General features: G+C 40.6%; 1 protein-coding gene and 1 pseudogene across 2 annotated transcripts in view; one reads left to right on the forward strand and one right to left on the reverse strand.

Annotated features, from left to right (window-relative positions):
- The window catches only part of LOC308093635 (extracellular calcium-sensing receptor-like), a 20,223-nt pseudogene extending 4,192 nt beyond the window's left edge, over positions 1-16,031 (reverse strand). The window contains exons 1-5 of the transcript in view: positions 15,993-16,031; positions 14,877-15,007; positions 14,266-14,458; positions 10,746-10,832; positions 9,378-9,647 (exon numbers count right to left, since the gene is read on the reverse strand). The product of the transcript in view is annotated as an extracellular calcium-sensing receptor-like (transcript). The remainder of the gene's footprint in view (positions 1-9,377; positions 9,648-10,745; positions 10,833-14,265; positions 14,459-14,876; positions 15,008-15,992) is intronic.
- Positions 16,032-20,156: 4,125 nt separating this feature from the next.
- Positions 20,157-27,341, forward strand: LOC308093104 (extracellular calcium-sensing receptor-like; the record flags this gene model as incomplete). Its single annotated transcript, XM_080439320.1, has 9 exons — positions 20,157-20,302; positions 20,417-20,711; positions 21,580-21,666; positions 22,221-22,490; positions 22,867-23,073; positions 23,176-23,451; positions 24,238-24,465; positions 24,561-24,684; positions 26,428-27,341. The coding sequence occupies exons 1-9, from the start codon at positions 20,193-20,195 to the stop codon at positions 27,339-27,341; spliced, it is 2,511 nt and encodes an 836-aa protein (XP_080295446.1). The 5' UTR covers positions 20,157-20,192.
- Between the last annotated feature and the right edge of the window lie 592 nt (positions 27,342-27,933).

Genomic DNA, 27,933 nt, shown 5'->3' on the forward strand with positions numbered 1-27,933 from the left:
GCAATATTCATTGGCTCATTAAAGCTTCATTTTTTCACTTATGGAAAATCTTTGCTGCTTGTTTGTCGGCATAGGTCCAAAGTTCATGTGTAAAACGTTTCGTGCAGATTACTAAAAAATCCCAGGAGGAGATAGGTTTTAACTGTTTTTCATATAATTCAAAATGGTGGAGATCTAAGGTCAGAGGTCAAAAGTCAGAGTGTGAAAGTTGTTCATCATGAGTAGACGCATGTGTGTATTGAAGTTTCATGGCTGTAGGTCAAACAGGGCATGAGTTGTACCTGTTCAAAGTTGGCATTTTGCTATAGCGCCACTTTTGACGAAAGATTGTGAGAATTATTTCTTGATAGTTTTTCATGACCATCTACCATATGGCCAAGTTTCGTAAAAAGCGTATGCACGGTTCAGCCAGAACTGCGAAAAGTGGCAGAAGAAAAAAGAGGGCAACATTAAAACAGGTCCAGAGCTGAGCTCTGGCCCCGTAATGACCCACCTACCAGAGCCAGATAGACAGAGTGAGAGAAACAGACAGCTCAACCTATTGCCATTGACAGGAATCAAACTCTCAACCTTCGACCTCACAGGCTGAGACACTACCTGTAGTGCTATAGCTTCATCCAGGCTGAAGTTGTCTGTTGAAGATCATAAACTTTTGCCTTCTGTCATGAACCAAGCCCCTGTTTCACTAACACTAAGATCACTCTGTTCACAAAACATTTACCAATAGAGAAATTGTATGTCTCCTCGAAACCGAAACCAGTGAAAGCAGCCGATCTACAAGCTCACAAAACGTTGCTATCTGAAAAGTTGTGAGATTGTAGATCGGCTATTTTCACAATGAAGTACGTCATACATTGAAAAAACATACTCTCAAATAAGCATTTCATGTTATCTTTACCGTTTGCACATGTATTCATTGATACAGTCATGTTTTTTGCAATTTAACTTAAATGAATCTGCATCATGTGAGGCTTGAACTGGCAACCTTCAGGTTGTGAGGCACGCGTTTAAGGGAGAAGCCATTGGACCAACAGACAAAAACTGTGAAAAAGGAGATCGCTCAGATTATACAGTTTCACGCAAATAGCTGGAAAATCCTGGTTTAAGTGTTTTCAAACTGCTCAAAATTGCGGACAATCTAAGGCGGAGCTTACTGGTCAACGTGATACATGTGTTCCTCATGAGTCAAGGCACATGTGTAAGCAGGTTTAATGGCTGTCGGCCAAACGAGACATGACTTTTGCCTGGTTAAAGTTTGCATTTTCAAAAAATCGCTATAGCGCCCCCCTTTGACCAATTGGAGTAAGATTGGTTTCAGTGATATTTGAAATGACCCTCAACATTACCGCAAAGTTTCAAAGAAATGTGAGTCTGCATGTATGTGTTAGGGGCAGATGAATAATTGTCATAAAACTGCAATATTCATTGGCTCATTAAAGCTTCATTTTTTCACTTATGGAAAATCTTTTGCACATGTTTTTCGGCATAGGTTCAAAGTTTCATGTGTAAAACGTTTCGTGCAGATTACTAAAAAATCCCAGGAGGAGATAGGTTTTAACTGTTTTTCATATTATTCAAAATGGTGGGAGATCTAAAGGTCAGAGGTCAAAAGTCAGAGTGTGAAAGTTGTTGATCATGAGTAGACGCATATGTATATTGAAGTTTCATGGCTGTAGGTCAAACAGGGCATGAGTTGTACCTGTTCAAAGTTGGCATTTTCAATTGAGTGCTATAGCGCCACCTTTTGACGAAAGATTGTGAGAATTATTTCTTGATAGTTTTTCATGACCATCTACCATATGGCCAAGTTTCGTAAAAAGCGTATGCCAAAAGTGGGAGAAGAAAAAAGAGGGGAACATTAAAACAGGTCCAGAGCTGAGAGCTCTGGCCCGTAATAAATATAGCTGCAAGCAGCGATAATACGGGGCCAGTGAATAGAGAGAGAGAGAGAGAGAGAGAGAGAGAGAGAGAGAGAGAGAGAGAGATGAGGAGAGAGAGAGAGAGAGAGAGACGGATTAGATTGAAGAGAGAGAGAGACGGAATAGATTGAAGAGAGAGAGAGAGAGACGGAATAGATTGAAGAGAGAGAGAGAGAGAGACGGAATAGATTGAAGAGAAAGAGAGAGAGAGAGAAACGGAATAGATGAAGAGAAAGAGAGAGAGAGAGAGAGAGAGAGACATGGAAACGGAATAGATTGAAGAGAGAGAGAGACATGGAAACGGAATAGATTGAAGAGAGAGAGAGAGAAAGAGACATGGAAACGGAATAGATTGAAGAGAGAGAGAGAGAGAGAGAGAGAGAGAGAGAGAGAGAGACAGACATGGAAATGGAATAGATTGAAGAGAGAGAGAGAGAGAGAGAGAGAGAGAGGAGAGAGAGAGAGAGAGAGAGAAAGAGACATGGAAACGGAATAGATTGAAGAGAGAGAGAGAGAGAGAGAGAGAGAGAGAGAGAGAGATGGAAACGGAATAGATGAAGAGAGAGAGAGACATGGAAACGGAATAGATTGAAGAGAGAGAGAGAGACTTGGAAACATAATAGATTGAAGAGAGATGGAAGCGGAATTGACATCTCAACCTATTGCCATTAACAGGAATCGAACCCTGAACCTTCGGATTGACAAGCTGCAACACTACCTATAGTGCTATAGCTTTGTACAGGCTGAGGTTGTCTGTTGAAGATAAAAGTGAACCAGTGGAAAGCAGCCGATCTACAAGCTCAGAAACACGTTGCTATCTGAAAAGTTTTGAGATTGTAGATCGGCTATTTTCAGAATGAACTATGTCATACATTGAAAAGACATACTCTCAAATAAGCATTTCAGGTTATCTTTAACAATTGCACTTGCATTAATTGACACAATCATGTTGTGTGCAATGCAACTTAAATGAAGTCTGCATCAAGTGGGGCTTGAACTGGCAACCTTGAGGTTCTAAGGCACACACTTAAGCGAGAAGCCATTGGACCAACAGACCTGACCTGGTGAATATGAGAGAGAGAGAGAGAGAGAGAGAGAGAGAGAGAGAGAGAGAGAGAGAGAGAGAGAGAGAGAGAGAGAGAGAGAGAGAGAGAGAGAGAGAGAGAGATGGAAACGGAATAGATTGAAGAGAGAGAGAGAGACATGGAAACGGAATAGATTGAAGAGAGAGAGAGACATGGAAACGGAATAGATTGAAGGGAGAGAGGGAGAGAGCGAGAGAGACATGGAAACGGAATAGATTGAAGAGAGAGAGAGAGACTTGGAAACATAATAGATTGAAGAGAGATGGAAGCGGAATTGACATCTCAACCTATTGCCATTAACAGGAATCGAACCCTGAACCTTCGGATTGACAAGCTGCAACACTACCTATAGTGCTATAGCTTTGTACAGGCTGAGGTTGTCTGTTGAAGATAAAAGTGAACCAGTGAAAGCAGCCGATCTACAAGCTCAGAAACACGTTGCTATCTGAAAAGTTTTGAGATTGTAGATCGGCTATTTTCAGAATGAACTATGTCATACATTGAAAAGACATACTCTCAAATAAGCATTTCAGGTTATCTTTAACAATTGCACTTGCATTAATTGACACAATCATGTTGTGTGCAATGCAACTTAATTAAGTCTGCATCAAGTGGGGCTTGAACTGGCAACCTTGCGGTTCTAAGGCACACACTTAAGCGAGAAGCCATTGGACCAACAGACCTGACCTGGTGAGAGAGAGAGAGAGAGAGAGAGAGAGAGAGAGAGAGAGAGAGAGAGAGAGAGAGAGAGAGAGAGAGAGAGAGAGAGAGAGAGAGAGAGAGAGAGAGATGGAAACGGAATAGATTGAAGAGAGAGAGAGACATGGAAACGGAATAGATTGAAGGGAGAGAGGGAGAGAGCGAGAGAGACATGGAAACGGAATAGATTGAAGAGAGAGAGAGAGACTTGGAAACATAATAGATTGAAGAGAGATGGAAGCGGAATTGACATCTCAACCTATTGCCATTAACAGGAATCGAACCCTGAACCTTCGGATTGACAAGCTGCAACACTACCTATAGTGCTATAGCTTTGTACAGGCTGAGGTTGTCTGTTGAAGATAAAAGTGAACCAGTGAAAGCAGCCGATCTACAAGCTCAGAAACACGTTGCTATCTGAAAAGTTTTGAGATTGTAGATCGGCTATTTTCAGAATGAACTATGTCATACATTGAAAAGACATACTCTCAAATAAGCATTTCAGGTTATCTTTAACAATTGCACTTGCATTAATTGACACAATCATGTTGTGTGCAATGCAACTTAAATGAAGTCTGCATCAAGTGGGGCTTGAACTGGCAACCTTGAGGTTCTAAGGCACACACTTAAGCGAGAAGCCATTGGACCAACAGACCTGACCTGGTGAATATGAGAGAGAGAGAGAGAGAGAGAGAGAGAGAGAGAGAGAGAGAGAGAGAGAGAGAGAGAGAGAGAGAGAGAGAGAGAGAGAGAGAGAGAGAGAGATGGAAACGGAATAGATTGAAGAGAGAGAGAGACATGGAAACGGAATAGATTGAAGAGAGAGAGAGACATGGAAACGGAATAGATTGAAGGGAGAGAGGGAGAGAGCGAGAGAGACATGGAAACGGAATAGATGAAGAGAGAGAGAGAGACTTGGAAACATAATAGATTGAAGAGAGATGGAAGCGGAATTGACATCTCAACCTATTGCCATTAACAGGAATCGAACCCTGACCTTCGGATTGACAAGCTGCAACACTACCTATAGTGCTATAGCTTTGTACAGGCTGAGGTTGTCTGTTGAAGATAAAAGTGAACCAGTGAAAGCAGCCGATCTACAAGCTCAGAAACACGTTGCTATCTGAAAAGTTTTGAGATTGTAGATCGGCTATTTTCAGAATGAACTATGTCATACATTGAAAAGACATACTCTCAAATAAGCATTTCAGGTTATCTTTAACAATTGCACTTGCATTAATTGACACAATCATGTTGTGTGCAATGCAAACTTAAATAAGTCTGCATCAAGTGGGGCTTGAACTGGCAACCTTGCGGTTCTAAGGCACACACTTAAGCGAGAGAAGCCATTGGACCAACAGACCTGACCTGGTGAGAGAGAGAGAGAGAGAGAGAGAGAGAGAGAGAGAGAGAGAGAGAGAGAGAGAGAGAGAGAGAGAGAGAGAGAGAGAGAGAGAGATGGAAACGGAATAGATTGAAGAGAGAGAGAGACATGGAAACGGAATAGATTGAAGGGAGAGAGGGAGAGAGCGAGAGAGACATGGAAACGGAATAGATTGAAGAGAGAGAGAGAGACTTGGAAACATAATAGATTGAAGAGAGATGGAAGCGGAATTGACATCTCAACCTATTGCCATTAACAGGAATCGAACCCTGAACCTTCGGATTGACAAGCTGCAACACTACCTATAGTGCTATAGCTTTGTACAGGCTGAGGTTGTCTGTTGAAGATAAAAGTGAACCAGTGAAAGCAGCCGATCTACAAGCTCAGAAACACGTTGCTATCTGAAAAGTTTTGAGATTGTAGATCGGCTATTTTCAGAATGAACTATGTCATACATTGAAAAGACATACTCTCAAATAAGCATTTCAGGTTATCTTTAACAATTGCACTTGCATTAATTGACACAATCATGTTGTGTGCAATGCAACTTAAATGAAGTCTGCATCAAGTGGGGCTTGAACTGGCAACCTTGAGGTTCTAAGGCACACACTTAAGCGAGAAGCCATTGGACCAACAGACCCTGACCTGGTGAATATGAGAGAGAGAGAGAGAGAGAGAGAGAGAGAGAGAGAGAGAGAGAGAGAGAGAGAGAGAGAGAGAGAGAGAGAGAGAGAGAGAGAGAGAGAGAGATGAAACGGAATAGATTGAAGAGAGAGAGAGACATGGAAACGGAATAGATTGAAGAGAGAGAGAGACATGGAAACGAATAGATTGAAGGGAGAGAGGGAGAGAGCGAGAGAGACATGGAAACGGAATAGATTGAAGAGAGAGAGAGAGACTTGGAAACATAATAGATTGAAGAGAGATGGAAGCGGAATTGACATCTCAACCTATTGCCATTAACAGGAATCGAACCCTGAACCTTCGGATTGACAAGCTGCAACACTACTATAGTGCTATAGCTTTGTACAGGCTGAGGTTGTCTGTTGAAGATAAAAGTGAACCAGTGAAAGCAGCCGATCTACAAGCTCAGAAACACGTTGCTATCTGAAAAGTTTTGAGATTGTAGATCGGCTATTTTCAGAATGAACTATGTCATACATTGAAAAGACATACTCTCAAATAAGCATTTCAGGTTATCTTTAACAATTGCACTTGCATTAATTGACACAATCATGTTGTGTGCAATGCAACTTAAATGAAGTCTGCAATCAGTGGGGCTTGAACTGGCAACCTTGAGGTTCTAAGGCACACACTTAAGCGAGAAGCCATGGACCAACAGACCTGACCTGGTGAGAGGAGAGAGAGAGAGAGAGAGAGAGAGAGAGAGAGGAGAGAGAGAGAGAGGAGGAGAGAGAGAGAGAGAGAGATGGAAACGGAATAGATTGAAGAGAGAGAGAGACATGGAAACGGAATAGATTGAAGGGAAGAGAGGGAGAGAGCGAGAGAGACATGGAAACGGAATAGATTGAAGAGAGAGAGAGACTTGGAAACATAATAGATTGAAGAGGAGATGAAGCGGAATTGACATCTCAACCTATTGCCATTAACAGGAATCGAACCCTGAACCTTCGGATTGACAAGCTGCAACACTACCTATAGTGCTATAGCTTTGTACAGGCTGAGGTTGTCTGTTGAAGATAAAAGTGAACCTGTGAAAGCAGCCGATTCTACAAGCTCAGAAACACGTTGCTATCTGAAAAGTTTGAGATTGTAGATCGGCTTATTTTCAGAATGAACTATGTCATACATTGAAAAGACATACTCTCAAATAAGCATTTCAGGTTATCTTTAACAATTGCACTTGCATTAATTGACACAATCATGTTGTGTGCAATGCAACTTAAATGAAGTCTGCATCAAGTGGGGCTTGAACTGGCAACCTTGAGGTTCTAAGGCACACACTTAAGCGAGAAGCCATTGGACCAACAGACCTGACCTGGTGAATGAGAGAGAGAGAGAGAGAGAGAGAGAGAGAGAGAGAGAGAGAGAGAGAGAGAGGAGAGAGAGAGAGAGAGAGAGGAGAGAGAGAGAGAGGAGAGAGAGAGAGAGAGAGAGAGAGAGAGAGAGACGAGACGAGACGACGAGAGAGAGAGAGAGATACATCGCGCCATGTGAAAAGCAGACATCTGGTTCTCCTCCAGTCTGAATTAAACTATGAGAATGTCTCTGTCAATAAAAAATTGCACCAGCATATTTGATGCAGTCATGTTTTGTGCGATGCAATTGAAAAGTGGAATGACCCACCTACAGACAGAGCCAGATAGACAGACAGAGTGAGAGAAACAGACAGCTCAACCTATTGCCATTGACAGGAATCAAACTCTCAACCTTCGGACTCACAGAATGAGACACTACAGTAGTGCTATAGCTTCATCCAGGCTGAAGTTGTCTGTTGAAGATCATACACTTTTGCCTTCTGTCATGAACCAAGCCCCTGTTTCACTAACACTAAGATCACTCGTTCACAAACCATTTACCAATAGCAGAAATTGTATGTCTCCTCGAAACCGAAACCAGTGAAAGCAGCCGATCTACAAGCTCACAAAAACGTTGCTATCTGAAAAGTTGTGAGATTGTAGATCGGATATTTTCACAATGAAGTACGTCATACATTGAAAAAACATACTCTCAAATAAGCATTTCATGTTATCTTTACCGTTTGCATATGTATTCATTGATACAGTCATGTTTTTTGCAATTCAACTTAAATGAGTCTGCATCAAGTGAGGCTTGAAACCGGCAACCTTGCGGTCGTGAGGCACTCGCTTAAGGGAGAAGCCATTGGACAACAGACAAGAACCTGTGAAAAGAGATCACACAGATGATACAGTTTCACGCAAATAGCTGAAAAATCCTGGGTTTAAGTGTTTTCAACTGCTCAAAATTGCAGACAATCTAAGGGCGGAGCTTACTGGTTAACGTGATACATGTGTTCCTCATGAGTCAAGGCACATGTGTAAGCAGGTTTAATGGCTGTCGGCCAAACGAGGCATGACTTTTGCCTGTTTAAAGTTTGCATTAAAAAAAAATCGCTATAGCGCCCCCCTTTGACCAATTGGAGTAAGATTGGTTTCAGTGATATTTGGAATGACCCTCAACATTACCGCAAAGTTTCAAAGAAATGTGAGTCTGCATGTATGTGTTAGGGGCAGATGAATAATTGTCATAAAACTGCAATATTCATTGGCTCATTAAAGCTTCATTTTTTCACTTATGGAAAATCTTTTGCATCAGTTTTTCGGCATAGTTCAAAGTTCATGTGTAAAACGTTTCGTGCAGATTACTAAAAAATCCCAGGAGGAGATAGGTTTTAACTGTTTTTCATATTATTCAAAATGGTGGGAGATCTAAAGGTCAGAGGTCAAAAGTCAGAGTGTGAAAGTTGTTGATCATGAGTAGACGCATATGTATATTGAAGTTTCATGGCTGTAGGTCAAACAGGGCATGAGTTGTACCTGTTCAAAGTTGGCATTTTGCTATAGCGCCACCTTTTGACGAAAGATTGTGAGAATTATTTCTTGATAGTTTTTCATGACCATCTACCATATGGCCAAGTTTCGTAAAAAGCGTATGCACGGTTCAGCCAGAACTGCCAAAGTGGCGGAAGAAAAAAGAGGGGAACATTAAAACAGGTCCAGAGCTGAGAGCTCTGGCCCCGTAATAATAATAATAATAATAATAATAATAATAATAATAATAATAATAATAATAATAATAATAAGTGTAATAATAATAATAATAATAATAATAACAATAATAATAATAATAATAATAATAATACAATCTAAGAAAAGGTCTGGTTATCAAAATAATTTTTCAGAAGTGATTTCAAACATGACACTGACTTTGCTAGCCTGAAATCCTTCCATTCCAGAACCTTAGGTGCCCGGGCCGCAAAAGCCCGATCACGCCCGGTTAAATATTCATAAAACCCACAGACAGACTTTATAACATTTAGTTATAACAGCGAGATTTGTGACTGGTGACTGTTATTCTTTTTTTCCCTTATTGGGTAGAGAAATACAGAGACCAAAAGCAAACGCATAATAAGAAAAATTGTTAAAGAAAAAATAAACAATTGCTGAGCATTTGAATTAATGAACCGAGAGAAATAAAATAACAACGCAACCACATTTATTTCAGAAATAATGTCTTCACTTCAATATAGCAAATTTTAGATTCCTTATAATCATGAATCCCATCATTAACTTGTGTGTTAACCCTAACCTCCTCCATGAGAGTAACCATAAGGCCCCGATAAGCAAATCCAATGACCACACGAGCTGTGGACTTCTTCATCACGGTGACAGTCCTCTGAAGTTCAGCTGGTTTATAGTCCATGGGCACAACCTCCACATACGCTAGACAAGCCAAACCAGTCTGGTCCAGCTCAGCCTGTAAGGATCTGGCAGCGTTGTGTCCATAGTCATCATCGATAATCACCATTCCTACCCAGGTCCACCTGAACCGCCTCATAATCTGGAGCATAGCTCGCACCTGAGTGGATAAAGAATGGAAGGAAAAGTTGGGCCTAAATTAGGTCCACATGCTTCATACATGCAAACCTTTCTCTATGATAAAGCCTATAGCCGAAGTGTATAGACTCACCCTATAGTCATCCGGACCGGGCCTCTCCATGGAGCACGACCGTGGATTTCTACTACATTACACTATACCACTACACTATACTGTATATTATCTTAACATTCTTATATTATACCATATACTGCATACACATTATTGTTGTACTATATTATATTATCATATACTATCTTACACTATTATATTTGCTACTATTGTTATTGTTACTACTTGTATCTCTTTCTATCTCTCCTCTGTCTCTCCCTCTCTCTCTCTTCTTTCCCCCCGACACGGTCGAGGAAGAAGGCCGCCCACCCTAGAGCCTAGGGTCTGCCTGACGTTTCTTCCAGTTAAGGGGGAGTTTTTCGTTGCCACTGTCGCAAAATTGCTTGCTCAGGGTGGGACTGTCGGGTCTCTGCTCTACATGTAAAGTGTCTTGAGACAACTTGTTGTGATTTGACACTTTAATAAAAAAAAATACAGTAGCCTACTGTTTGTTTGTGGCCCTTTATTGCCACAGCAACTACCAATGAAAATATCATAATTCTCCTTTCATTGAGGACAAAGACAAATCATCAAACAACAGACATGGGAGGAATAATTTGCTCTTATGGAGGTAAATAACAAGCCATGCAGTGTGCCACCTTGGCCAGAGAAAATGCGTTCTGAGTAAATTTACTCTTCTCTGATTTACTGCAACAGCAATATGTTCACATTCTGTTCCGTTCACATTTTGAGGATAAAGCCTATATCATTTTGTAACTTTATCATTCCATATTATGACCATCTTTTTTTTTCTTAAAACAAATATAGTCCTGTGGCTGTTTTATGTGTTTCCTTAGATGTTTAAACTATATCATGTAGTCTGTTACAAAATCATTTGAAAACATCAGACACAGTCACTGCACAAATCCCTAATCCATATGTGCAATATCGTATTACACTCACTAGGGGGAGGTATTTGTTAAGTGTGTACTACTTGATACCAAGATCTAATTATAAGAAGAAGTTTACCTGGAAGGCGTCACTTGGGATTGTTCGAAAGAAGGACGGGAACTGGTTACGGTCACTCAGACAGGCGCAGGTGGCATAGTATCTGACCTACACAAAAGGTACAAAACATCTGTTCTATATTATAAGTATTATACCTTTTCTTTTAACACATGTCCACTGGATGCAGAAAATATAGCCTACTACCCCCCTCCCCTCTCTCCCTGTCTCTCTCCCAAAAGCATTTCTACAGACTCACTAAAGCAGTGCATTGTAATAGTAGGGGGCACTAAGTGAAAAATCGTTACGCGGCGGATAAAAGCATGAAATTTGATACAGATGTCCCTTGGCTCATCCTAAAACATCCTAGAAGGGGTGCCCAAAAAAATCTTAAACAGGAAGTGAGTTATGGACAAAATCCAAAATGGCCACCTAAACTGTTGACCGTTGACTCAAAAGACACCAAAAGAATCTCCAAAAAGCATAAAATGTGGCACACATGTCCCTTGGGTCATCCTAAGACATCCTAGAAGGGGTGCCCAAAAAAATCTGAAACAGGAAGTGAGTTATTGACCAAATTGAAAATGGCCGCCTAGTGTTGTCGATTGACTCAAAAGACAACTAAAGAATCTCCAAAAAGTATAAAATGTGTCACACATGTCCCTTGGGTCATCCTAAGACATCCTAGAAGGGGTGCCCAAAAAAGTCTTCAACAGGAAGTGAGTTATTGACTAAATTGAAAATGGCCGCCTACAGTGTTGGCGATTGACTCAAAAAGCCTATAGAATCTCCAAAAAGCATACAATTTGGCACATATGTCCCTTGGGTCATCCTAACACATCCTAGAAGGGGTGCCCAAAATAATCTGAAACAGGAAGTGAGTTATTGACTAAATTGAAAATGGCCGCCTACAGTGTTGAAAGATGATGCAAGATACCTAAAGAATCTCATAAAAGCATGAAATGTGGTACAAATGTCCCTTGGGTGATCTGAACGCATCCTACAAGGGGTGCACAAAAAGGTTTTAAACAGGAAGTGACCGCCTAAAGCAGTTGACACAAAAGAAAACATAAAGGGACGTCATAAAAGTGTATCATTTGGTACGTACATTGAGTGCTTCTTAATATATCCTAGAAGGGGTTATTTATTTGTTTGTTTGCTTGTTTATTAAACTTTTTAGGAAGGGACCATGTTGAAGAAATTCTAAATGGCTGTTTAAACAGTTGACCATGGCAGTCTGCATATTATGCAGACCAATACGACAGGTTATGCAGTGCAGTGCATAACCTGCCGTATTTTGTAGTCTACCTTCTGTTTTAATTTCTACATCACTTATTTATTTTACTTTCTGCATTATTTTTTTATTGTACTCTTTGAATCTTCTTTATTTATCTAACTCTCTGCATATTCTTATTTATTTTACTCTGCATCTTATCTTACTCTGCATATTCTTATTTTACTCTCTGCATCTTATTTATTTTGCACTCTACATCTTCTTGCTTGTTTTACACTATCTTCTCATGTATTTTCTTCTTGATCATTACTGTTTTTTTTGTGATTAGTGTTTAGTAACTACATGTATTCATGTGTGCCATTTCGCAATTACCAGCACATTGGCATAATGCTCTGCAAGGTAACCCAGCATCCCGGCATCTACACTTTCTCGAACAGAAGGGCTCAGCTTTGCAGCCACACTTGAGTTCTCTACAAACTTAAGCAGCCTCTGGCAAGAGTATCCATAAAGGTGTCCACGAATCAGCGACTTTAATCCATCCATATTTGTCAGGAGATGGTAGAGATTGCATACCTTTCAGGCTTCTGGACCAAATGCTAGATTGGCTGCTCGATTTGAATATTGTAGCAGTGCAGCCCGTGTGGGAGGAGTGTTTTCCATTGAGAGACTATTAAAACTTTTTTTGGCACCCCTTAGGATGCATTCAGATCACCCAAGGGACATTTGTACCAAATTTCATGCTTTTATGAGATAATTTTTTATGAGTGTCTTTTGCATCATCTGTCAACACTGTACACGGCCATTTTCAATTTAGTCAATAACTCACTTCATGTTTCAGATAATTTCAGGCACCCCTTCTAGGATGTCTTAGGATGAGCCAAGGGACATGTATGCCAAATTGTATGCTGTTATGAGATTCTTTAGTTGTCTTTTGAGTCAATCGACAACACTGTAAGCGGTCATTTTCAATTTTGTCAATGACTCACTTCCTGTTTAAGATTTTTTTGGGCACCCCTTCTGGGATGTCTTGGGATCACCCAAGGGACATGTTTGCCAAATTGCATGCTTTTATGAGATTCTTTAGTTGTCTTTTGAGTCAATAGATAACACTGTAGGCGGCCATTTTCAATTTTGTCAATAACTCAGTTCCTGCTTAAGATTTTTTTGGGCACCCCTTCTAGGATGTCTTAGGATGACCAAAAGGACATGTGTGCCAAATTGTATGCTTTTATGAGATTCTTTAGTTGTCTTTTGAGTCAATCGACAACACTAGGCGGCCATTTTCAATTTAGTCAATAAATCACTTCCTGTATCAGATTTTTTTGGGCACCCCTTCTAGGATGTCTTAGGATGACCCAAGGGACATATGTGCCAAATTTTATGCTTTTTGGAGATTCTTTTGGTGTCTTTTGAGTCAACGGTCAACAGTTTAGGTGGCCATTTTTAATTTTGTCCATAACTCACTTCCTGTTTAAGATTTTTTTGGGCACCCCTTCTAGGATGTTTTAGGATGACCCAAGGGACATCTGTATCAAATTTCATGCTTTTATCCGCCGCGTAACGATTTGGCCATTTTTTGTGCTTAGTACCCCCTACTATAAGCAGCTATAAATATAACACAAATACACATTTCACATTGTAACCTTTGATTGACTGATGGTGAAAACAACATACCTGACACAAGGAAGTAACAATCAGACTTTGCGGAAATGTGAATCTTACGAGACCAGGGACATGTGTCGTGTACACATGATGCAATGTATTTTGTATATTTTAACATAGTTAACAAGGTGTAAGGTTAAAATGTTATAGCATTCTGAATGATGACCCAATTCAGGGACAGATAACAGTACGATTCCTACTCTCAGGCCCGGGCAGAGAATCAAACCTCAATCACAACTTTATTGCACTCTGACCTTGTGAAAACTCGCTCCACCCTCCATTCAGAATCTGCCTGCTCCACTAATGCTCTGGCTGAAAGTAAATATCGTTGCTGTTCGGCAGAAACCAGCTAACTCCATTTTGACACTTTTGCATTTTTTTCCATAAATCAGGGCCATTGAACACCCCCTTTTGACCTCCAACCTCATTGTGAGCTTGGAGGTCCATTCAGCTGTTCTTATCAATGATGAACAAAACCTCCTAACTCAACTTTTTTTTATTTGCTGAAAATATTTTGGAGTTGTTTTGGTTTCTGCCGGACAGCAGAGATATGCTCTATGCCTTTCAAGCTATAACAAAACTATATATGAATGTAAGCAGCAAACCTGGCAATGGTACTGTAAAAGACGTTTCAAGTAGTAAACTCACCATGGGCACTCTGTACAAACCTAATACACTAGAGATGGCAATAGAATTGGCTGAGATACCATCACCCACAATACCGATGACTGGAGGGGACCCAGCACAGCGCTCATCCAAATCAAACTGGTGATCTCTCCCACTGACCATTGACAATGTCGAACGGAAGCCAAGTCCCAGCACGAGACAGGTAGGATAGAGACTATATCCCAGAGTCACATTGGGTAGTAGTCTGGGGTTTCTGTTGATCTCATTGATGGTAAAAGCCATGGCCTGGGCCTGTCTGAACCCTGGAATGAAAAAACTAACAGACCAAAGTGCCACTGTAACCTTGAATATTTATCGTTGTAGAAATAATATAGTCTCTATCAAAACAATTTACCTGCTCTCTTACTTGCTATTGAATATCGTTGCTGTCGGGCACAAACCCCTAGTCATATGGGGAGTGATTATGTGTGTCTGTGGGTTTCAACCCATGAAAAGTATTAACCAGATAACTAGTATATTGGATCAATCAGAACGCATATTTTTCTTCCCAATTCCAGAAAAGTAACAGTTTTGGACATACAAGGTTTCTGCCCAACAGTAACAATATATTTGTGATATACTGTACTACTCACCCAATGCAAGTGGGCTGCTGTGGCTTGGAGGTGAAAGGCGGCTCAGGGTAGTCAGGGATGTAGTGGAACGCAAACAAGCCACCCAGAACAAAGTCCCCAGCCCTGTAAATGTTGTTCAGATCAAACTGTTCCTGTAACTCACAAGAAGAGGAAGGTGAGGAAGACAAAGCAGAGAATGAAGAGAACAATATCGAGGTCAAGAACAGGTATGAAAACAAGTGTGTGACTAGAGAAGCCCTCATGACTGTCCTCCTCTGTCTGACCCCCCTTCCCAAATCCATTGTCCAGCTGTTACATTTTATACACAGTGCTATGCGATCCCCTGTACCACCTTATGGCATTACGTAATATTTCACACCGCCCATCAGTGCTATGCCATCCCCTGGCTGTGCCACCTATTGGCATTACGTAACACACATCTGGGCAGAGGCAGAAGTGGAGGCAGGGCTTAAAGGGATAGTTCACCCCCAAAATTTTTAGTTTTCCTAAGCCAATAATTTGATGACTGGCGGAATCGCTGGTGATCCCCATGAAGCTCAGGGGGTCAGATGTGATGTTGCCCATTCTAACCAGTACAACTACAACTACCACCACCACTACTACCATAACCACTAGTTCGTACAATTGTACTGGACCATTTAATGAGGTTATATACAGTACCTTGAGGACAACTCTCCTACCGGATAATACCGTCAGGAGAAGGCGTGCTCTACTCAGGGGGAGTCTTGAAGAATAGTCTCTTGTAATTTAACTGGGTGCAGATTCTTGAGATACATACAATGAAAGGATAACACTCTCTTCAGTTAATATCTTAATTTATTTTCTTAGATTAGATTCACAGCAGCAGCATTCAATCTAGAGAAACGAACGCGTTTCGGCACGTCGGCCTTCCTCAGCGTTTCAAAACTAAATGTTTTGAAACCCTAGTCCTGTGATGTGGGGATGAGTGAGATCACAGGCAGGCCCAAATTGGGACCTCATCCACAACCACTCCAGCACCAACCACCCACCCCAACTCTAACGCCAACACAGGTCATTTAAATCAGCTCTTGGCCATTAGCCTTGTGGTCTTTCGATTCAGTTTCTGACATACTGTACTAGAGACTAATGGCTTACCTGCCTATCAGTGGGCGAAGGGGGGGTCAAAACCTGCATGATGCACAAATCAACGCCTTCAACACTAACCAGCTTTTTTAATGAAAAAACAAACAAACACTGTCTAGAGTGCAACTGACTGAAACAGCCTTCAATAATACTCTATGGAACTTACTTCCAGAATAGAGAAAACTACATTTTTAAACTATAATCAAATTGAGCGACTGTATGGCATATTTATCGCCTAAAATGTACATCTTTTATGCAGGTTAGATGGCTGTAATATTTTGTACATAATATGGTAAAAACTATTCTTAAATAAGATTACAGTTAAGGAAATAGTAGAGGTTCCGGCCGCTACGTGGTCCTACATATCTAGAGCCCTCACCTACGTACGCCACACTGCCCATCCGACCAATATGTCTGAGTCATAGTGTCAGGGGCTTTGTCAGAGTACCCGTTGTACACGTCTGTCTGTGTCCCTTTTGTGCCCATATCCCCGGACGCCACTTCGAGAACCACTGATCTAGATGTATGACTCACTCTATAGGATAATCTTGCCAGATAATCACTTCCAATCAGCCTAGTAGTCCATGAGCCAGACAAGATTTAATTATCGAAAGAGTGGGCAAAACCATACCTATATTAAATTGTTTATAGGGTCAATATAAGTAAATACATATATGATAACCTTTCTACAGGAGCAGCTTTTTCATATTTATCACATATTTTGTTATTTTCCCCATACACACATGACAGCCATAGCTGAGTGGTTAGTGAGCCCGCCTAGGGAGCCAGAGGCCCTGGTTGCCCCAGGTACGATTCCAGGCCACGCCAGCATATGTGTCGATGAAATGAAATTTGTCCCTGAGCAAGACTCTTAACCCCTAATTGCTCACAGGCCCTCATTGGAAACAAGCCCGCAAGGACTTTAATGAATGTCCTGTTAAAAGGAATTATCCTTATCCTAACCACAGGTGAAAAAAAATCAAAATTTAGAAAATAGTTATCATAATGAAACTTCCCCAGTTGATTACATGAAGACAATGATTTATCGTATTACAAGTTTTCTGAAATTGTGTATTTAAATATGCAAATTAGGCATTAGGAAAATATGACCAAATGTGCATAACTTTCCAGAATCAACATTGGAACATTGGACTAAGCCAGAGTCAACATTCTTATTTCATTTTGTTAAGATGTTGGAGTCAAAAGTTTTTAACGAGGGAATATTCAATATCGGGCTCAATTTTGTGGCTCTGGCTCATGGACTAAATGCCTAATTTGCATATCATGTGCGTATGGGGAAAATAACAAAATGTGTGATAACTATGAAAAAGCTGCTCCTGTGGAAAGGTTATCATATATTTATTTACTTATATTGACCCTATAAACAATTTAATATAGCTATGGCTTTGCCCACTCTTTCGATAATTGCTCAATTTTAAGGCTCTGGCTCATGGACTAGAACGGGAAACCCAGACCCAAAATCACCCTGATTATCTTGTAGTGTGAGCTCTCCTTAACAAGAATAAACTATAATGATTGAAACACTACGATAATAAATATCAGTCATGCAGGGTCAGCAGGGTCAAAATGCACTTTTTTATTATTACCAATAACATGATTATACAAATATTATTTAATTATTCTAATAAAATAATGCATAATACCAATAAATCTGCTATCAGTGAAATTGTACAATCATTGAATTAATTTGAAAAATGTTATTACAATGTAGTTACAAATGATGGTACAAACTGATATCACACAACATTAATCGGAATGCACGGAAATGTTTTAAATGGACTGATTTTAGATTATTGTTCCTCTAAATGCCATCTACCTGAAAAATTATAATGAGACCAATAAATGACCACTAAAATGACTAATTACTGCGTATGCGAAAACACATACACGCGTGTTTGTGTGTTTACCAATATATTAATTGGGAATTAGCAATACAACATTTAGGCATGTTTTCATAAAGTTGCATACATGTCACATCATTGTAGGCCCTACACAATGATGTGACATGTATGCAACTTTATGAAAACATGCCGCTACACTGTAGGGGAATTAGACATTTGTATTGTATAATAGGTATTACACTTACACTTTTGACAACCTCATCAAATAAACAATTAAATAATAATTTATAATCTAGCAAGGCATTGACCAATGTGATCATTAATTGTGTTAATAATTGTTATTGTAATTTTCAACCTTGTGGTGTTTAAATGGCCTCTAAGGCCTGGGTTAATTAAAAACAACACTGTTTGTGTGTTTGCGATGCTACCTGGCAGATGACATCACTCAGCTAAGGGACATTTGGGACACATCTGGTGACTAGAAGATGCCTTGGGCTTCACTCTTGTTTTCCCTCAGATCTCGGCAGTGGTGGAAAGTAACTAAGTACATTTACTCAAGTACTGTACTTAACTACTCGAACCCCAGCATCCATTATTCTGGGAGGAACATTAGCCAAAAATAGCCGATCTACAAGCTCACAACGCGTCAAAACGCGTCACAACGTGTCAGCTCTTACTCGACAAGAGCCAACTCAGGAGACAAAAAGTACTAGTTTAAAAATAAGCAGGTATACTGTATGCTCTTTTTTTAACTCTCAAATTTCCCCCACCCAGTTTTAGCAACGAAAGCTGAGAGATTGCATCAATCTCTAGTTGAGTGAATTGTTTAGAGACGACTCACTGGTCATTTTCCAGGTGCTGGAGCTAAACCTGTTCCTATGGGGGACACAAGGGATAACATTGACTATGTTTTTTTTGCTACCACAGACAAAATGTAAGTTAGGTAGACATGAAGAAATACTTCAAAATAATGAAAAGAGGTGTAGGTCACATTACTTGTTGTCAACGAGTGCATGCCTCTATAGGACTTACAGTTAATCCAAACTGGACAAGACCTACTTTAAACTAGCAGTGTAGAAAAACTCTATCAAATGCACGTTCATGTGCGTGACATTGGCATTGTCCCCCCCCCCCCCATTTAATACCATAAAAGGCATCGGAACATCCAACCTGAAACCAACTTGAGAACTCCGTAGTACAAGTTCAACGGTGTCTCTCGTCAAAAAGAACAGATCTTACAACGCTTCACATCGCAGCACATTGACAGCATACATCTGTTTTATTTGACAAGCGAGTCGTGCGAGGGATCAGCTGAACATTAATAAAGTAACACTCTCATGTGTAGATGAAAAGAAAAAAGTTACATCAGAACATCATCATTATGTTCAGCGATGCATTAAAGATGGGGTGCCATGATATTTTTCAACCCTAAAACCTGATCATAAGGTATTATTATAATGTAAGGATTTTTTTCAACAACAAAAAAGTGTACAGAAATTGTTAAAATTATGTTTTTATGTGGACACGCCTCCAGTTCATTAAGTATACCTGGTTCTCACCTTAGCACCTCCTCCACCACCTTAGCACCACCCACCTGTCCTTGTCCCTCCTCCTCCTCATGCCCACACCTGTTGTGTTATGATAATGAGGGGGAGGGTATGGCTTTGTGATGTCACTAAAGCGCTGTTTCTCTATTGGCACGTTTGACCCTCAAGGTTTCAGCCTCCAGGAAGAAACTCCAAATAGTCAGAGAAGACATAAAACACCATAAAAACACCACCAGGGGGCTTTATGAAGTTCTATCAACCTCATAGACACATGAAAAACAGAAAAAGTGCAAAACCATGGCACCACCTCTTTAACTGAAAAAAAAAATCTAGTTGAATTTGACCATGTCTATAAGCCCCACCCTTAACCCCGAAACTGACATATTTTTTCATTTTTTATCAGGGAGCCAAGATCTGGCAGATAATAGGTGGCTAATGTAGCTCTGATGAGATAGTCTGATTGACACATTATAGGACACACACAAAAAAAATAATTAAATATGAAAGCATTGCTGTTGTATGTTAAGCCCTGCCTCTAATGCCTCTGCCCAGATGGGTGTTGTGAAAGACCCCATAATGCCATAAGGTTGTACAGGGGATGGCACAGCAGCACTGTGTATAAAATGTGAAAACTTGACTAAGGCTTTAGAGAAGGTGGGGTTAGACAGAGGAGGAGAGTCATGGGGGCTTCTCTAGACACACACCTGCTTTCACATCTGTACTTGACCTTGATATTGTTCTCTTCCTTCTCTGCTTTGTCTTCCTCTTCTTGTGAGTTACAGGAACAGTTTGATCTCAACAGAATGAACAAGGCTGGGGACTTTGTTCTGGGTGGCTTGTTTTATATCCACTTCATCCCTGTCTACCCCGAGCTGTCTTTCACCTCCAAGCAGCAGGAGCTTACTTGCTATGGGTGAGTATCACAAATACAATAGCAAGCAAGGGAACAGGTAACTAGTTTTGATAGATTGTATGCTGTGTATTTCTACAAAGATAAATATTAAATGTTACAGTAGAATTTTGTTAGTTTTTTCATTCCAGGGTTCAGACGGGCGCAGACCATGGCTTTTGCCATCAGTGAGATCAACAGAAACAGCAGCCTGCTTCCCAATGTGACTCTGGGATATAGGATCTATGATACTTGTCACACGCTTGGAGGTGCATTCCATGCGGTATTGTCATTGGTCAGTGGGAGGGAGAAGCAGTTTCAATTGGATGAGAGATGTGCTGGGTCCCCTCCAGTGCTCGGAATTGTGGGCACTCCTTCTTCGACAAGTTCTATCGCCATCTCTAGTGTGTTAGGCCTGTACAGAGTGCCCATGGTACATTTCCTACTAGAACCCGTTTACCATCGCCAATTTTATATACCGTTGCTGTCCGGTAGAAACCTTGCCGAAATGTGTTACTTTTTAGGAAAGGGAAAAAAAGAACCTGTGTTCAAATGGATCCAATATAGTTATTATTTAGTCACAAGCTATTGTTAATACTTGTCATTTGTAAAAGACACACGTAGCCACTTTCACGTTCATTTTGTATTGTGAAAAAAGCTGTTTTGCAGGCTCACAATGCGTTGTGATGTGACTTGTTGTGATCAGCTTTTTTCACTTCTTTTGCATTACCTTCTTGTACGGCTATGTAGGGCATTCATTTACAAAAAATAAATACATACAAAGTTGAAATATAGAGATACAAGGTTTCAACCCGACAGTCATATGCTTAATTTGGGGTTTTCATTTATATATATACATATTTACTTGTAAGCAGAGCATGTGAGCAGAGCAGGAAGATTTTGAATGGAGCATAGCTGATAGGAACCTTTTTTTATGCAATTGTCTGAAAACACACATTAACATGAATCCAACATGTTATTATTAGCTAATGTATAACTAAACACACTAAACAAACAAACACACACATTTAATTAATATTTACGATAGTGCTGTCAAATGACTCTATGGAGCCATCAAAGCTGCAGCATCACTTGGAGACAACCCATAAGTACTTGAATACTTCCAAGCTAGTCTAAAAGAGAGAGAGAAAGTGGGTGGGGTGGGGGGGACAGTACCACAAGATTTATAGTTATATTGTCATACTGTATGCTCATATGCTCATATTCTCTGCTCGCAGGGGACATTCATTTTGTTAAATAATTGAGTATCTTAGAGAATAGATGTTTGGTACCTTTTGCAGGTAAGTCACTATGCCACCTGCTCCTGTCTGAGTGACCGGAACCAGTTCCCATCCTTCTTTAGAACAATCCCAAGTGACGCCTTCCAGGTGAATACAGACTATTATAGATCTCTTGGTATCAAGCAGTACATGTTCCACACACTGAACACATTAAGTGACCTGAGGCCAATTCTACAAATGTCTTCTAAATCCTAACAGTTTTCTGAAAAACACATGTTTCTACATCTGTGGTTCTCAAACTTATTCATGTCAAAATGATATATATTTGGCAGTGGACCCCCATCTCGAAATATTTTGTTCTAAGGACGCTCAGAAGCAAAGATTTGAGTTAAAACTGGTCTTTAAAAAAAATATATAGGCCTATTCAAAGATATGCACAAATTATATCTGCTATTTTTTAATAGCCAAAGAAATGTAGAATGGCACAGATGCTTTCCCGGTTTTAACAGGTTAACACATACCTCCCTCTAGTGAGTGTAATAAGATATTGCATCACCTTTTTCATTTTCTTGTGAGCATTACTGCGGGAGCTGAAGGTCTTTGTTGGCAGCATCAAAAGAGAATGATCAGAATTGTTCTATTGTGTTTCACTATGTGAATAATCTAGCCTAAGCACTTATTCCTCCATTATATCCAATCAGGTGCGAGCTATGCTCCAGATTATGAGGCGGTTCGGGTGGACCTGGGTAGGAATGCTGTTGATTGATAACGCATATGGCCACCATGCTGCCATAGCCCTACAGTCTGAGCTGGTCAAGTCTGGTTTGGCTTGTCTGGCGTACCTGGAGGTCGTGCCCATGGACTATAAACCAGCTGAACTTCAGCGGATTGTCGCTGTGATGAAAAAATCCACAGCTCGTGTGGTCATTGCATTTGTATATGAGAGTCATATGCCTGAACTCATGGAGGAGGTTTGGGCTTTCTTTGATTCATTTTGTTAAGTTTGGGATTCATAATTATAAGGAATCTGAAATCCGCTATTTGCAAGCCTTTTTTTAATTGCTATGCAATGCAATTTAATCACTCTCAAGGTTTATGAATGCTCAGCAATTGTGTATTTTTACACGTTTTCTTATTTTGCTTTGGCATTTTATCTTAGTACTTCTCTGCACAATAAGCAACAAATGATCAGACCATTCACTCACCTCACTGCTATAACGAATTGTCAAAGTTTAAATAATAACTACATCGGATCCATTTGAACACAGTTTCTTATTTCCTGAACGGTTTTGGTACAAGGTTTCCGTCCGACAGCAAAGATACTATGTAATTTGTTCAACACAATAGGTGGTAAAGCAGAATGTGACAGGTCTGCAATGGATGGCCAGTGAGTCCTGGACGACATACACTGAACTCCAGACTCCTAAGTTCATGCCGTACCTGAGAGGCACCCTGGGTATCGCCATCCGCCGTGGAGAGATACCAGGTCTCAAGGGCTTCTTGTTAAATATACACCCTGACAATGACCCTGACAACAACCATGAAAATAACATAGTGAGCCTTTTGTTTCATTTAGTATGCAACTGATGTCTGTTGTCAAATGTTTACAAGGTATCAAATCATATTTATGCTTAAGTCTTCATTGTGTTTCTTCAGGTGAGGCAGTTTTGGGAGCACACATTTCAGTGTAAATTTGCACCCCTTCCGACTGACTGGGTGGATGCTGGTGGAAGGGTGTGTACTGGACAAGAGGATCTAGGAACATCAGAAACTACAATGTCGGATGTGTCTGACCTGAGGGTAGAGTACAATGTGTACAAGGCTGTGTATGCTCTGGCCCATGCCCTCCATGACATGTTGCAATGTGTACCAGGAAGAGGGCCTTTCATTGGGCACAGCTGTGCCAGTTTGCAGACAATACAGCCATGGCAGGTGGGATATTAATTCACAGTTTAGTTTACCTGTTAATGTTTCTAGTTGTACTCAAATTTAGAATAATAGTCAATATGTAAATATGACATCAGTGAAGTGTCCCCTCCAAGTCAGACAAACATGACATTATCCCCCCAGAAATTACTTGGAAATACCTTTTGTAAGTTTATTTAAAGCCAACAACACAATTGAAATAATTCACACACTTTTTAAGGGTTTTATTTATGCCTACTTTGCACAATCACCATCACAATCCCGTGGCCGTCATTGCACCTCAGTTTGGATTATTGAGATTCTGAATTCTTAGTCCCCATCTTCAAACCAGTCCAGTGACTGATTTGTACTGGGCTGATCATGTATTGTAAACAAAACAATAAATAGTTTTGTGAAATAAACAGCTATTTACATGTATTAATTTCAGTGATGGTTAGACTATGTATACAATACAAAATCATCCTTAAACTCTACATTCAATTAATTATTTAAGTGGCCTTAAAATCATCGTTTTAATCGATGGCCTTGCTGCTGTGGTACTTGGGCCTTTGTTCCCTAAAACTGTTTTTTACAACTTACCTTGCCCTTAAAGTGATGACCTTCCAGGCCTGTTTAGCACCATGACACAATCATATTGTGTCATTCATTGCATGCACACTCCCTGCACAATACAGTTCATGTTTTTACTGTATACTGTAAATACTGCAAGGTTGTAGTAGTTATTAATAATAATAGTTTTTTTATTCCTTTCTTAAAGTCGTTCTTCGTAACTTTCTTCATCACCATTTCTAGCTTATGTATTACCTGGAAAAGGTCAACTTCACCACATCATTTGGTGATGATGTATCATTTGATGAGAATGGTGATCCTTTACCAATCTATGATATCATGAGCTGGGAGTGGCTCCCTGATGGAAGCACAATGGTTCACAACGTGGGTTTGATCAAGAAGTCAGCCTCTGGAGATGAAGAACTCATCCTGGATGAAGACAGAATCTTCTGGAACTTTGAATCCACAAAGGTCACTTTGGCTTTCTAAAAGAACTAATGTTGAGCTCACTATGTGAATGTAATTTAGTTTAGACTGAAATTGATCATTGTTCCTTTCCTCTGCAGCCTCCTCGGTCAGTGTGCAGTGAGAGCTGTTCCCCTGGAACCCGTGTGGCCAGAAGGAAAGGAGAACCTGTCTGCTGCTTTGACTGCATTGCTTGTTCTGAGGGAGAGATCAGCAGTCAGACAGGTTGATTGATTGATTGAGTTTATTGATTAATTGATTAATTCAACACATACAGTCACATTTGTATCATCACAGATAAAAACACAATAAAGTCCAAAGACTTATTGTCTCCGCCAGGCCGAAAGGCATGGCGAGAGAGTATGTTTTGCACCCTGTCCGTCCGTGTGTGTCCGTCCGTCCGTCCGTCCGTCCGTCCGTCCGTCCGTCCGTGTGTCCGTCCGTCCGTCCGTCCGTCCGTCCGTCCGTCCGTCCGTCCGTCCGTCCGTCCGTGAACAGTATCTCCCGTTGGCTTGATCGCAGCGAAACTGTGCACACACTCCCTGGATGCCAACCTCTGCCCCAAATTTCTCACATGGGCCTGTTATAGCGCCACCAGGAGGCCGCTTTTTGCAAAACACATTTTTTTACAGTACTCCTACAGATTTTGTCCAAACGTCACGCGAATCGGTACACAGTATCTTTATAGTAATTAAACGAAACTTGTCTTTCAGATTTTTCATATTCCATCCTGATTGGCTAAAGTTTGCAGGAGTGCTCTGTTTTGAACAAAATGCCTCAAATCGTGAACACAGCTTGCAATTTCTGTGAAATTGTGCACCCACATTACCACTGGGCCGAGGAAGAAATGCCACTTGAACATTTTCAAATCAGCCTCATGGTGGCGCTATAACATGCCGATTAATATTTTTACCTATAACTGCACCGATCTGTGTAAAACTTTTTGTGCACTCCCTAGAGGCCAGGGAAAAACCTTTGCCCTGCATTTTTCACATTTGCCTTTTATAGCGCCACCAGGAGGCTGACTTATATAAAACTTTTTTTTTAATATTACTCCTTCAGATTTTATCCAAATTTCACACAAATCGGTAGACATGATCTCTATAGACATGTGATTAAGATGGATCTGTTAGATTTTTCATTTTCGATTCTGATTGGCTAAGATTGACTTCTAAAGTTTGCAGGAGTGGCCCGTTTTGAACAAACTGTTGCAAATCATGAACGCAGCGCCCGATTGCGGTGAAACTTTGCACGCACATTTGCACTAAGTTGACGAACAAATGACACCCTTTCAACATTGCCCTATTATAGCGCCACCAGGAGGCCGACTTATATAAAACTATTTTTTTTTATATTAGTCCTTCAAATTGTATCCAAACATCACGCACATCAGTACACATGATCTCTATAGTCAAGTGATCAAGACGGATCAGTCCGATCCGCCTGATTTTTCACATTCCAGCCTGATTGACGAATTCCGAACATTGCTGGCCCACACACTATCCTACCTGACCTGGCGGAGACCTGTGCTCAGAGGAGCACTTTTTCTAGCTTCCATTGTGGTCCTCTGGACATAAAGCCCCCCCCGTACAACAACACGAAAGTGCAATAACATTTAATCCAAACAATACAATTTAACATTTGAAATAAAAGCTATTTAGCTAAAATGTTTTATCATTCACCTATTTCCTTTTCTTTTTGCAAAAGCAACTGCTTATCCCACTACACTTATCATCTTATCACTGTGGTATCGTGTGTTTTGTATGAGGAGTTGGTGAGGCAGACACAAGCCAGGCTGTGCAGACTTAATTAAGTGACGGTTCACACAAATGCTTATAAAAAACTTAAATTTAGGAAAAGTGAAGAATTGGCTTCCTCACTCATTGCATGCCAATGATCCCTGGCCGTGTATAATTTCAGATACTAAACAAATGATACTTTACTTGTCTGTCCCTTTAACCTTGCCAGATTCTACAGAGTGCAGCAGTTGTCCAGAGGACTTCTGGTCCAGTCCCCTGCGTGACCACTGTGTCCCTAAGAGCCTGGAGTTCCTCTCCTACCATGAGCCTCTGGGTATCTCCTTGACAACCATCTCATTGCTAGGCACACTTATCTGTGCCATTGTCCTGGGAATCTTCGTCTATCATCGAGACACACCCATGGTACGCGCCAACAACTCAGAACTCAGCTTCCTGCTCCTGTTGTCACTCATACTATGTTTCTTGTGTTCACTTCTGTTCATTGGTCGTCCCAGGCCCTGGACTTGTCAGCTGAGGCACGCAGTATTTGGGATCAGCTTTGTGCTGTGTGTTTCGTGTATCCTGGTAAAGACTATGGTGGTGTTGGCCGTGTTCAAGGCCTCCAAGCCTGGGGGTGCAGACATTATGAAGTGGTTTGGTGCTATGCAGCAGAGAGAAACAGTTCTAGCTCTTACTTCCATCCAGGCGATAATTTGCATAGCCTGGCTTGTGTCTGCCTCACCAACTCCTTATAAAAACACACAATACCACAGTGATAAGATAGTCTATGAGTGTGATGTGGGATCAACAGTTGGTTTTGCAGTGTTACTGGGTTATATTGGTTTACTGGCACTCCTCAGCTTCGTCCTAGCATTCATGGCAAGGAATCTTCCAGATAACTTCAATGAAGCCAAGTTAATCACTTTCAGCATGCTGATCTTCTGTGCCGTGTGGATAGCCTTCATCCCAGCATATATCAGCTCTCCAGGCAAATATGCAGATGTAGTGGAGGTATTTGCTATTTTAGCATCTAGTTTTGGTCTATTGGTGGCACTGTTTGGCCCAAAGTGTTACATAATCATTTTGAAACCTGAGAGAAACACTAAGAAGTCCATCATGGGTCGAGGTGCCAACAAGACGTAGAAGCAGAAATTCAATGACAACACATTTGTGTATTTTTTATAACAATAATACATATATATATTTGATTACTGATAACCTTGTGAGTAATAGATTCATCTTACAATAAATACGCCAAATCTCTGTACGTATGTAAGTCCGTCTGTTATTTATGCATCTTGAGAACCGTCCGACGAATAAGGCGGTTGTCCAGAACCGCCGATCTGACCGTTAATTATGTGGTTATGCACATAGATGGGCCCCACCGACTTCAAACTAGGTTGTACTACCTTTCAATAGACATGTTGGAGATCAAGGCAACTGAATAATAAGAATGTTGTTCAGCCCACCTTACCTACTACAGTAACTGTCTACCAACCTCAGTTGTACAATGGCGTATATCACTACAGACTGCGCGTCCCTGTATTTCCTATACCAGTTCCAGGTAAAGACCCCAGCGCACCCCGCTCCCCCTTGTGCATGTCACGCATGCTCGCTTGACAACTCACTGCCGTAAACTTTTGCTTTCCGTTTTGTTTTTGTTTTGTTTCCCTTTAGCTATTTTGCCTTTCATAAGTTTAAGTAGGCCTAGGCTAAAACTTTTTTTGTACTCTAA

The sequence above is a fragment of the Gymnoscopelus braueri genome (assembly GCF_963280865.1).
Source record: "Gymnoscopelus braueri genome assembly, chromosome: 10".
In the NCBI taxonomy this organism is placed as follows: Eukaryota; Metazoa; Chordata; class Actinopteri; order Myctophiformes; family Myctophidae; genus Gymnoscopelus; species Gymnoscopelus braueri.